This window comes from Amblyomma mixtum, chromosome 6, assembly GCF_055824585.1.
Source record: "Amblyomma mixtum isolate Tamu chromosome 6, ASM5582458v1, whole genome shotgun sequence".
Lineage (NCBI taxonomy): Eukaryota > Metazoa > Arthropoda > Arachnida > Ixodida > Ixodidae > Amblyomma > Amblyomma mixtum.
The window spans coordinates 14,780,739-14,792,821 of record NC_143017.1 but is presented as its reverse complement, the minus strand read 5'-3'; the positions used below and the strand labels follow the sequence as shown (position 1 = coordinate 14,792,821).

The 12,083-nt window shown below is 48.3% G+C and overlaps 1 protein-coding gene across 9 annotated transcripts in view; it reads left to right on the top strand.

Moving 5' to 3' along the window:
• Nucleotides 1-12,083, top strand: part of Amph (amphiphysin) — a 160,084-nt gene that overhangs the window by 86,675 nt on the left and 61,326 nt on the right. For all 9 annotated transcript variants that reach the window (XM_089547583.1, XM_089547581.1, XM_089547582.1 and 6 more), the window contains exons 5-7: nt 681-791; nt 5,117-5,202; nt 10,012-10,176. In XM_089547583.1, coding sequence (XP_089403709.1) covers nt 681-791; nt 5,117-5,202; nt 10,012-10,176 — 362 coding nt within the window. The remainder of the gene's footprint in view (nt 1-680; nt 792-5,116; nt 5,203-10,011; nt 10,177-12,083) is intronic.

Here is a 12,083-nt window from a genome sequence, read left to right as displayed (position 1 = left end):
AACCCCCCCTCCTTTGCTGAATCTCCACGGCCACCAAACGAGATGGCGCCACCGGTGTGATCGCTGACACAAAAGCCTGATTTCCTTCGGAGTCGTCGCAGACGATGCGAATATACGACTTTTTTTGATCGATTCAGGCAAGTAACCCAAACAGATGCAGCATGAAACAATTGTGCCGACCAAATGCCATTTTTGTGCGAAATTTGAGCTCGAACAATGCACCCATTTGGCTGGGAGAAGCATTCTACTGCGTGCGTTCATTTGAGCAATACACGATATTGTGGGGTGGGGGTCCAGGATATTTTCAGTTTAGCTACAGAGTGATGGCATTGTTGACGATGGTGACAGCACTGCTCAGGAGCTATCATACCGGAACGTGACCTTAGTGTGGAATCCACGTTTTGCTCTCAAAATAGCACAGCAATGATGCGGTCTTATATGTGCATGTTTCAAAAGTGCCCTTAACTTCTTGGGGATTTACGGAGGATACATTGCTGGATGGTCTGCATTGGGAAGTGAATCTCATGAGGGCCCTGTGTGAAGGTTAGTGGATATTTGAAGGGGGGTCTTAGGACCGTACGTGTCCAAGTTCCTATGTATGTTCGTGCACTGAGTGAGCACTTGTGAGGCACAAAACTTGTGGTGGATGATGGCCGCCATTGCTTTTCTGCCTCTGCCAGGGTCGGATAGCCAAGAGGGGCCGGAAACTGGTGGACTATGACAAGAGCCGGCACAGTGTGGAGAGCCTCAGGAACTCGGCGAAAAAGAAGGACGACTACAAGCTAGGCAAGGTGAGGAGGGCATGCACTTTTTTTTCCTTCTTTTTGTCAATGTTTGATACCTGATGAGAAGGCGAGTTGCGGTGTGGTATGGTAGGTTTGTGTGCCACCTCATCTCTGGAGCTTTCTCAGATTCCATCTTGTGGCAGTTCAAAGCCAATGATGTGTCCACTGAGATTCCTGCAGTGAAAACTAGACTCATACAAATAGGAGAAATGGGTGGCATGTCTGGAAAGTAGCATTTTTCCCCTCGTGTGTCTTCATTCTGTCATTGTTGCACATTTTCTCTGCGAGGTGCCCATGGCATCCCCACTTTCTCTGCTGAAAGCAAAATAACTCAGACGGGGAGAGATTATTTTAAGTGCGGCGTACGTACAAGTAGAATGCCAGCATATTTTAGGTCAAAGATTGGATTCTGGAAAAAGGTTTTGTTTCCTCCAACTCTGTCCATTTTTTGGTCATAGTTATGTTGATGATGGTGTGGGTACTTGGAGCTCTATGCTGGTATTCGCTCACTGGCTGAGGGTGTAGCATTTACCACTGAGAAGTGCAGAGTTACAAACTGAGCTCCTGCCCCTTGATGCAGACACACAGTACTATTGGTGATGACATTGAGTGCATTGATGGCTGGAAGTGGATGGTCTACTTTCGGGGTTCCCCAGTAAACAAGCACTGGACGTCATCACAGTTTGCATGAAAATTTCCAGTGGCAGCAATGCCTGTACTTTGTTTTTTTTGGTATCGTAAAAGCTCTGTTTTCTGTGGCAGTAACCTGCCTTTCTATCATTGGAATGTGGCTGCATTTTAAAAGATTGATGTGAAATAGAAAGATTCCCTTGTGCTCTGCAATTTCAGTGCACGTTAAACAACATCACATGGTCGTAATTGACCTCAAGGCCGCTCTGCCACGGCATTTTTCATAGCGTTGGGACCAACTTCGCGTACTATACCGGAAAGGAGCAGTACAGTCGACCACCAAAAATTTGGACGGCTAATTTCTCGGACATGCTTGATTATTCGGACTTTTTCGCGGCACCGTGACATGGCCCATAGAGCCAACGTATAAGAGCGCATGAAATTTCGGATGCACCGCAACTGACCACACGATTTTTTGGACCTTTTCACACTGACCGCCATTACTCAAGCCACCATATAATGTGTACAGTGGAACCTCATTAATTCAAACTGCAGGAGAGATCAAAAACTTGATATAAAATAAAATTAAATTCAAGCTTAAAGGGAGCCTTGCTTGCGATGCTGAAATTCTGCGCGAGTCGGCACATTGCGCCCGCGTGGTTTTGAATTCGTACTGTTCTTGAATATCTTCTGCCGCACGAACTTGAACCGTAGTCTGAGTTCACGGAACTCATCTGTGCCGAATATTTCGTCCCGAATACAGAAAGAGGTAGCAGCGAAGCGCGTGGGAGGAAACGGTGGTGCATTTCAGAGCAAGGTCAGCGTACTCGCGGCAAAATGCACCCAGCCCGACCCTTCTATTGTAAAACCGTAAAGAACGGGCATTTTGATGACAGGCAAGACGCCTCATTATACGCAAGCCACCGCAGAGTGCAGATCGCTGGATACAATGCCGATTTTGGCTCTAGTCACGAGGCCTAATGGTGAAAACCAACGCCGACAGAACGCTTGCTTCGGCCGTTTACCCTGTTCTTATTGTTCTGCCATCTTCGCGATCTCGTTCCGGGCCCATCATACTGTGGGCGCAGTGCAGTTCCCGCAGTGGCGTGTTCGCTTTCCCATTTAGACTTTGTCCCAACCCCTGCGTTCATCGGCGACATGCCGAGGGCATCACAGCCAGGCCGAGCTCGTGAAAAGCGGCCACCGCCCATCATCCGCGCACATGTCGGGCGGCGAAATATAGTCATGAGGAGCTTTAGAATGTGTGCAATACCACTGGCGGCTTCCTCCGGCATATTGGTAATACGTTCGCGATTTTTTCCTGTGAAATTTAATTTTCTGGTCTGCCCGATTTTTTTATCGTTTTCGTGGTCCTTGGACAGTCCAAAAAATCGGTCGTCGACTGTAGTTTGTTAAGTGAATGATGCACAGACAACAAACGATGTATTAGCGGATATGGCTTGCCTGGAAAAATTAAGATCTGAGAAATACGGAACATTCTAGTGTGTCCTCTAGCTTTTGAGGATGCCATGACGGGCTGCAGTTAGTGCAGTTATTTGTAGACTGAGTAGCACATTTGAATAAAAGGTAGGACAGGACAGGAGACATGGAAACTAAAATGTCAGCACGTTGTCTCTGTCTCTCTCCTGTCCCATTCGTGCAGTTCTACCCTGTGATAAAATGAACCAGCCAGCCCGCATGAACGTCCTACTACAGCATATTCGATCCTCCTAGGTGCCTTGCATGCTGGCTGAAAAGTATCGTGTTTACTCGCATGATTTGTGCACCCCTAATTTGTTATCTGGAATTATGTACAACTGTTGTGAGGAAGGCACAATGATTCAGAAGTTATATACTTATAAAATAGACTGACACACGCTTGAAAACATAACAAGGGTTTACTGACATTTCGACGGGGCACCAGTCTTCTTCAGAGTGAAATACTCTGAAGAAGACTGGTCCCCAGTCGAAATGTCAGTGAACCCTTGTTACGTTTTTTAAGCGTGTACATGTCAGTCTACTTCATATATATATATTGGTTCTGGCAGTCTTGACGCCATAGGAGGCATAAGAGGGTTCTCACACAGCTTCGAATGACGTTCTACGTCACAACAGCGGTAACTCAGGACGTGCTACGTCCACCGCTTAAGAACGTGGGTGGCACTGATGAACACTCTCAAGGTTGGGTCATTTGTAAACATAAATATCCCCGAAAGAAGATCTGACAGCCGTCGCTGTAGCTCAGTTGGTACAGCACCGGACGGGTAATTCGGAGGTCGTGGGTTCGGTTCCCACCGGCGGCATGTGGTTGTTTTTTCTTCTGCTTTTCTAATCAATTAGCTTTAAGCGATAAAATATTCAGTAATATTTTCCATTGATCAACACCACAAAATAAATAAATATACAAAATATTTCTTGTGTTCCTTAATTTCTGTGGCTGTTGACTTCTCCCATATATACAGGGTGTTTCGTGTCACATTGTCTAAGGATTCAAAAAAGTGGGGCACCAGAGCTGGTTGAAACCCGTCATGTGGCGCTCCTCGGAGTATTTTTTAAATTCTGCTTAATTAGTTAATTAGCTGGTGTTGGTTGTGCAAAATTTTTAATATCCGTTTTTGGGTCATGTGCGTTTCATTAAGCTCTAGAAGTGTTACGAAACAACTGATCCAGTTTTTTGTAAGAATGTATGTTCTACTTGGGGTTTTTTTTTCCAGCATTTTAAGAAAGCCCACGAAATCTGAAAAGAAAACCACGTGATTGCACTCTTGCACTACCGTATTGTAGTGCCGCCAAGCGCGTGGAGTGATCTGCAATAAGTGATAAGCGGGCCACCGACGGCCAGTTCAGATGGCGCTTCTAGTAAGCCATCGCAGAGGCAAAACAAAGAAAGAAGCGAAAGCATTGAAGTCGCCTATTTCTAGGTGGCCTCCATTTTTTGTTTTTATTTTTATCATTTTGCAGCCCATCGATCTGAGCGGCGGCCGCTTACTTGGGCACGGTGTGCGTGCGCGCCCTGTTTGTTCGAAACACAGTTGGGAGCGCTGGAATATCGTAATGCATGAGCGCCGTCACGTGGTTTCATGTTTCGTGGGCTTTCTTTAAATCCTGAAAAAAAAGGACCCCGCAGGAGATATGTTGGTGCAAAAAGCTGGATCGGTCCTTTCTTAACCCCCTTCTTAACCCGCTCGTTGATTTTGGCCAGCTCCAATGCGCCACTTTTTTTAAAATCCTTGGTTCATTTTGCATGAAACACCCTGTGAAACATGCGCGCACACATACGCACACGCACACACGCGCGCGCATATGTGTGTGTGTGTGTGTGTGTGTGTGTGTGTGTGTGTGTGTGTGCGTGTGTGTGTGTGGAATTTCAACTTTTACTCGCACACTTTATGCTTCCTGCTGCACCAGACCACCAGCCTGCATGCAGGTGCGGGGAAAACATGCTTGGGTAAAAAAATGCTGCTGTGAAAAACTTGTTATTTCTCCTTTTATTTGCAAACTAACGCATTGAGTTTGGCTTTTGAAGTATAAGTGAAAAATTTTCACTGTGGCTTTTTATGCTTTCTTGTTTGTGTCCACTGCTTGGGTAGCTGCAGTGTTCAGAGGGAAGTGGTTCATATTTACTTTGTGCCTTCCCACGTGGGCGTGAATTAAGTAGGGGTTGTTTTCACGAGGGGGTAATGTTCTTCCTCCGTTCTCAGGCACGGGAAGAGTTGGAGGAGGCCAAGCAGATGTACGAGGTGATCAACAACGAACTGCACGAAGAACTTCCCGCCCTGTATGACAGGTACGACTGTTGGCTTCAGCGATCACTTGTTTTCACAGTGAGCAGAAGAGTGGAAAGTGAACAGACATGCACTCACATGGCGTCAGGAGGAAGGGATATAAATATGCCTCTATTTTTTGTCTGCTGTGACCACGAAAAATTCAGGGGGCCACTTTGTTGACCTAAAGTGCTGTGAGGCGGGAGCCTTAACCCTTTGAGGGTTGAATTATTTTGAAGAAAACTTTCCCAGGTGGTCAAATTACTTTATTGCGGATCTTGAGTCTACAAAATGTATATAATCAAGAATACAGTAGAACCCCGTTCATACGTTTTTCACCGGACCGGGGAAAAAAAACGTAACAGCCGGGAAAACGCAACAGTGAGGAAAGCACCGAAAATTAATGAAAACAGTGCAGCTTTGACTTGAAACAATTCATTTCCGCAAATTGACCCTCGGACTTTAAAAAATCGAGAATGGTGGATTGCAGTTTCTTTCGCTCGCTGGAAAGAACAACGCATTTCTCAATAGCAAAGGCCGCATTGCTGTCAGCGTCGCTTTGCGGTGCGGCCACACCGCACGCACGCAGCAGTGCTGTGCAGTTCACGCGCTCACTGCAGTCCACCCTGAAGCAACGTTGTGCACAGCGTCAAGCACTGAAATGTTCGTAGGCTGCTCGCCGCGCTGCTCCGCGTAAGCCGCCCTGGCTGCCTGTCGACTGCGTTTAGTACGTCCAGCTTTTCCTCAAGGGAAAGCCCCTTCCGCTTACTCAACGCTATCACGCCATCAAAGCACAATAAAGATGTTGTTGCGACTGAGAAGGATGAAAAGGAAATTGCACGGGCCCTGCCGACTGGCTCCAGCCGAGCCACCACCGCTGTCACTTGCAGATAGAGGAGAGTTAAAAGTTAAAAAGAAAGAGTGAAAGAAAAGACGCGCTGATAAGCGACCGCAGCCGCGGGCCTCCTCCTCACCACCTCCCACGATAAAGATCGCGGCGTTCGGCGTGCGAGGCAGATAGCCATCTAGTGGCGGCCTCTCCCAACTCGCGTGCGGCTTCTTGCAGCCAGTTCCGTAGCCAAGCCGGGCCAAGACTCGTCAAAAATCAAAATGGCGGTTGGCGCGCATTGCCCGGGCGGGTTCGGGGAGCCCGGTTGCGACGTATCATGTGGGATCGTTTCCTCGGCTACGACGTAACAGCGGGGTTCCCAATACATTGGATCCTATGGAAGCTATGCCGGGACCCGAAGAAAACGACGTAACAGCCGGGAAAACGCAGCAGTGAGGAACGTAACAGCGGGGTTCTACTGTAAATAGTAAAAAAAAAATTAGGAACAGTACTTTGGTGACAGCATCACTCACAACTGGAAAATGTTCAATAGAATAGAATAACAACGGTGATAAGCAAGCTAAGAGCAGCACCAATAAAGATAGAAATCAACTTTCGCCGCCTCTGCAAAACAGTGCCCACAAAGAGAAAACACGTTTCGCGCAACTCCGTTGCGATCCTGCGGCGGAATCGAAACCGTGTAGGCGCGTTGCCACAGAGGGCGAGAGTACCTCGCGAGGAAGGGTGATAAGCAAGCTAAGAGCAGCGCCAATAAAGATAGAAATCAACTTCGGCAGCCCCTGCAAGATAGTGCTGACAAAAAGAAAACTCAAATTTTGCGCGACTCCGTTGCGATCACGCGGCGAAACCAAAACTACAAAAGGGGTGTTGCCGCAGTCTGTGCCGCCGCGCTAAAGCTAGACATAAGTTCTGCTTATCTCCGTAAGAAGGCAGCACAAAATTCAAACACTTCTTGTAAGTCCTAAGAGGTGGCAGCACCCCCCAGTGAGCACGCATTCTTGTTTTGGCGCAAAATTTCAAACGGAAGATCGAAACCGTACCCGTACGGCAGAGACCTTGCGGGACACAAAACCGCCGCCGTACATATACGGCAAAAACCTTCAAAGGGTTAAGCACGGTGTTGTTGCTTGTGTCACTGATGTGTGGTTAAGTTGTTAAGCTTTGCCTCTAAGAGTGGAATGCCATACTCGTGGGTAAATCGGTTTTTGAGGAAAGGAAATGTGTCTGTCTCACATATCTCGGTGGACACCTGAACCTTGAGGGAGGAAGATGGGAGTGAACAAAGACACCCTATTGACTAGATGTGCCTTTGTTCATACCAAACCATTGAGCTGCTCATCTCGCACTCTGGAGACCCTGGTTCCATTCCCCAACTCCACCAATTTACTACTCTGTTTAATTTATTTATTTAATTAGTTTTCTTGAAGCATCACTATACCATTCCTTTAATTGGTTGCATGGTTGCTAGCCAAAGTACAATTGGCCCCGTTTGAAATTCGCGCACTGCGATGTCATGACCATTTCAACCAATTGAAGAGCGTGACATTTCTGTCGACAGCTCCTGCTTACAACGATGACGCATTAAAGGCTTCCTCCGCCTTAATATTCCTGGCCTCCTCCTTGCTTCACTTTGGAGAGAGTGAGACTGGTGCATTTATTAATGGGCCCTGTACTCCATCTCACAAGTTGTTTGCAGCACTGTGAAGGTTGTGATTTGAGCCAATTGGAACGTCATTGGCTACAAAATGTGCTCCTCCGAGCCTCTCACTTCGCTACTGGTGGCTCCATCTATGGGGAAAAAAGAGCACCAGTGTCCAGCTGCTGCGTGCTGGAGACTCGGCGGGCGCCTTGCATGTTTATGAATATCGGTGCACCCCTTCATGGCAGGCCTCTGTAGTGCTGCATTCATCGGACTTCCTCTGCTAATTTAATGAGTGAATGAAATGCTCACTGTATTTTTAAGAACAACAACCTGAACTATCTTTTCGGTTAGCGCAGTAATTGTTTAAAGACGAGTCACTACATTGCTGAGATATTTAAGAGTCTATTTTTGTTGACTTCCTTAGCCCTGATTGGACAAGAGAGCTCAGACTTTCATAGTGCAGCAGAACGTTTTATGAGATGAAGTATAGTATTGGTTCCTGGCCTCGTCTTTGCTTCACATTTAAGTGAGGGAGACTCGCCTTTATGAATGCACCCTGGGCACCTTGCATGGCCTTGGGTGTGCTCCATGTGCTTTTTTGGCTGACCCAACAGGCTCTCTCGGGGCCGTTTCACATGCATGCGATTCTCACCTGCGACGCTGCGAATTCTGTCGGTCTGCGACTAGGGAGGGCCGTCGGTCTAGCTGCAGACGGCCTGCGACCAAGTTCCGTCCGGTTGGAATTCAGTCGCAGCGTCGGTGTGTTCGCCCTGCGACTGACCAATGGGTAGCGCCGAGACGGCGCGTGTCACGTGGGAGCTGTTGCCGCGGCGTAAGCAAAACTGTTTATTCTAATCACAACATACGAAATATTGCCTTGCATCTAAAAACACGCTGGTCATAACATCGTCAACACATTCCGTGCAGCGTTTCTGTCGCATTTAATCGTGGGTTACCTATGCGAACATCGAGCAACCTTGCGTGTCTACTCCGACCGAATTCGCTGGGTACGCGTTGCATGTGAAAGCACTGTGCAAAAATCGCAATGCGGCGTAACTGACTAGGCCAGCTATTTTCATTCTAGTCGCAGCATGTGAAACGGCCCTCAGGGTGCTGCATGCAGACAACTTCTCTGCACAGCAGCAGCTCAACGTTTTTCTGCATTTATGCCCTTGGGAGGCAAATTTTGATGTCGCAACGTGATGATATCGCTCGTCACTGTGTGCAGACCCCATCTAAGTGCTGTTCAGGGCACGGGTTGAGTGAGCCTCTGTTGGAGACACTTGATGATGCGGCTGTCATCGTCGCTTCATTTTGAATCAAGGGGGGACGTGCGTTCTCTTCTTTTTTCTGGGCTTGCTTACTTTTTTTTTTTTCGCTCCTTGTGAGCTTGTTCGGAGCCCTGAATAGTGGCCTTAGGCACTCTGGATGAATGTATAGTATAGTTACAGGAAATGGATGTGCTCGGGGAAAACAAGTGATTGTAGCCCTGCTCTATCCTGACAGTATGGTTCTTCTTTTGGGCGTTGCCTCAGAAGGTGCTGAGACTGTTCCCGTGCATCTCTTTCACCGGCAGCAGTTCGTTAACAGTTGTTTGGAGCACAGGAAGTGGTCAGGGCCAGTTGCGCACAGGCTAGGGAAGTCCATCTTTTCACCAATCCTTGAGCAAGTGTAAAAGAGTCTCTCTTGTAATAGTAGGCTGCAGTGGAGCCAGTTGAGGACAGTTTGCAGTCCCTCTTCGCTACTTGCAGATCAGAGGAGGAGGAAAATGTGGCACGTACTAGGGGGAGCTGGGCCAACTTTTGTCCGAGCCTTCAATGAAAGACAGCATGCCAACATTTTCTGTGCTGCCGAAGAGGTGTGGTTTGTGAAAAGTGAAAGCCTTCGCAGCCGCGTGCATTGTTGCAGATGGATTGTGTCTTTTGGGGATTGTGAGTTGTGGCCCTCCCTGTATGAATGCGCCAATTAACGCTCAGTCCACCTGTGGAGGTGGCCACGGCTGGCAGAGGACTGGGTTAAGTGGGGAAGATATGGGAGGGACCTTAGTTGGCGTAGTCAGGCTGCTGCTGATGAGTGAAGCAGTGCTCAGCCTGGGAACAAAGCTCACTGTGGAGTGACTGCGCAGAGCCACTCAAGATGATCTTATCAGCCTGCTGTGTGTGAGTTCGGAGAGGTCTTTGTTCCGCACTGGGCTGAACTAGATCCATGGTGCGGTCAGTCTGAACTTGGGTCAGCCAACAGGTTTTTCCGATGGTGTCATTTGACACCCGTGGCCAGTGATTCCCTGGATCCACGCAGAGAGGCAGGGAGGTGTGGAGCAAGTCTCTTGTCTCTCTGCAGCCGCATCCCATTCCTGGTGTCGAACCTGCAGACCTTCTTCACTGCGGAGAGCACCTTCCACGCGGAGAACGCCAAGGTGTTCTCCTTCCTGGTGGAGACCATGCAGAAGCTGGCCTCCTCGGAGGGCCAGCCCAGCACCAAGACCCTCTCCTACAACCTGCCCAAGTGAGTGTAGCCCCGCTCAGGCACACACGTGGCTAGTCACCATCATCATGCCACAAAACTTGGTAGTACTCCTGGATCGCCCTTTGGAAGTGAATGGCATTGGTGTGACCCAGCCTCAGGGATCAGTGCACAGACATTGTCCGGGTGCATTGATCAGCTGGTGGAGGCAACGCCTGCACTGTTTCATTTCTCTGCCTGACAGCAGCTCGAGTTTCAGTTTCCACTACCAACACAGGACTAATTTTATGCCCCTTTAATGGGCACAGTGCACATGCAAAAGCATGTCGGCAGTAACAGCGGCGTAGTCACTCAGTCATCAGTACAACAACCAAAGTGCTTTGGCTGGTGGGTATATTCGCATAAAAGGCAGAAAAAAATTATTCCAACCAACAGAGTTTGCCAAATTTTACTGTAAATGATTTCTAGAAATAAAAGTTTCAAAGCTATATTGCTGAAATTGACCCAGAATAGAGGATAGCCGGAAAAGTGCTTCTTGTCAAGAAAAGCCTTACTACTCGGCGAGAGCACAAAGACAAGCTCAATTATTAAGACATGGGTCAATCCGTTCTTCCCAGCGCTTTCTCTACATTCTGGTCCTCATTCATTGCTTCCATGGTGGTGAATGCAGCCTTGGCTAATGTGGTCTTAATTGGCACATTTGAAGCAAGCAGTTCAGTAGGTTGGTAGGACACAGGCAAGCTCTGCCAGCGGACATCATCATCATCATCAGCCTGACTACTCCCACTGGAGGGCAAAGGCTTCTCCAATTAACCCTGTCCTTTGCTGCCAGTTGCGGCCGCCATATTCCCGCAAATTTCTTAATCTCATCCGCCCACCTAACTTTCTGCCGCCCCCTGCTATGCTTGCCTTCTCTAGGAATCCACTCCGTTACCCTTAAGGACCAGCGGTTATCTTGCCTTCGAATTACATGCCCTGCCCAAGCCCATTTCTTTCTCTTGACTTTGGCTAGGACATCATTAGCCCTTGTTTGATCCCTTACTCCGCCCGCTTCCGATCTCTTAACGTTACACCCATCATTTTTCTTTCCGTAGCTCGCTGTGTTGTCCTCAACTTAAGCTGAACCCTTTTTGTTAGCCTCCACGCGTCTGCCCCATAGGCGAGTACCAGTAAGACACAGCTGTTGTAGACTTTTCTCTTGAGGGATATTGGGAAACTGCCGTTCATGATCTGAGATAACCTGCCATATGTGCTCCACCCCATTCTTATTCTTCTAGTTATTTCCCTCTCATTGCATTCTTGCATTTTTTGGCAAAGAAAAAGAAAGAATAATGTAAGGCAGCTCTGCTTGCATTTGAAAGGAAATGAATCCTGGCAGACTCGCCACTTAACTTTGTCACGGATCCCCCGAGAACACTCGGGCCGAAAGAATGGACTAGGCGACAGGTGTAGCCACACAGACGCATATTTAATACGCCCTGCACGACACAAACACTAGCACACAAAACTAAGTAACAAAACTAACACAAAGACTACCAATACACACGAGCCGGAAACACCCAGTCGACTGGCGTTCGGCATTCGTGCTCACAGTTCGGTGCTGAGGAAGCATTGCATGGGTCCAGTCAGTGGCATCTAGGCAGCCGGCGTCGAGGCGGTGTTCGAAGTGCTCAGGCTCGCGTCGCTGGCGGCGTCGTTGGCGGCGTCGTACGAGCTCCCGGTCCAAGTGCCCGTGGAGGCGATCCTGGCGATGTTGGCATTATGGGCACCACCCTGGTGGGTGGCAACAGCGCTGGAGGCACCCCTGGCATTCCTGGGCCTTCTTAATGCGATTCTTTAAGTATAAAATTTGATAGCATTTAGGTTGCCTCCTATGCATGGTGTCTACAAACTCCGGTTGGAACAGGTTCCATTACCCTTATATGGCCAGCATGAGTCATCACCTTCTA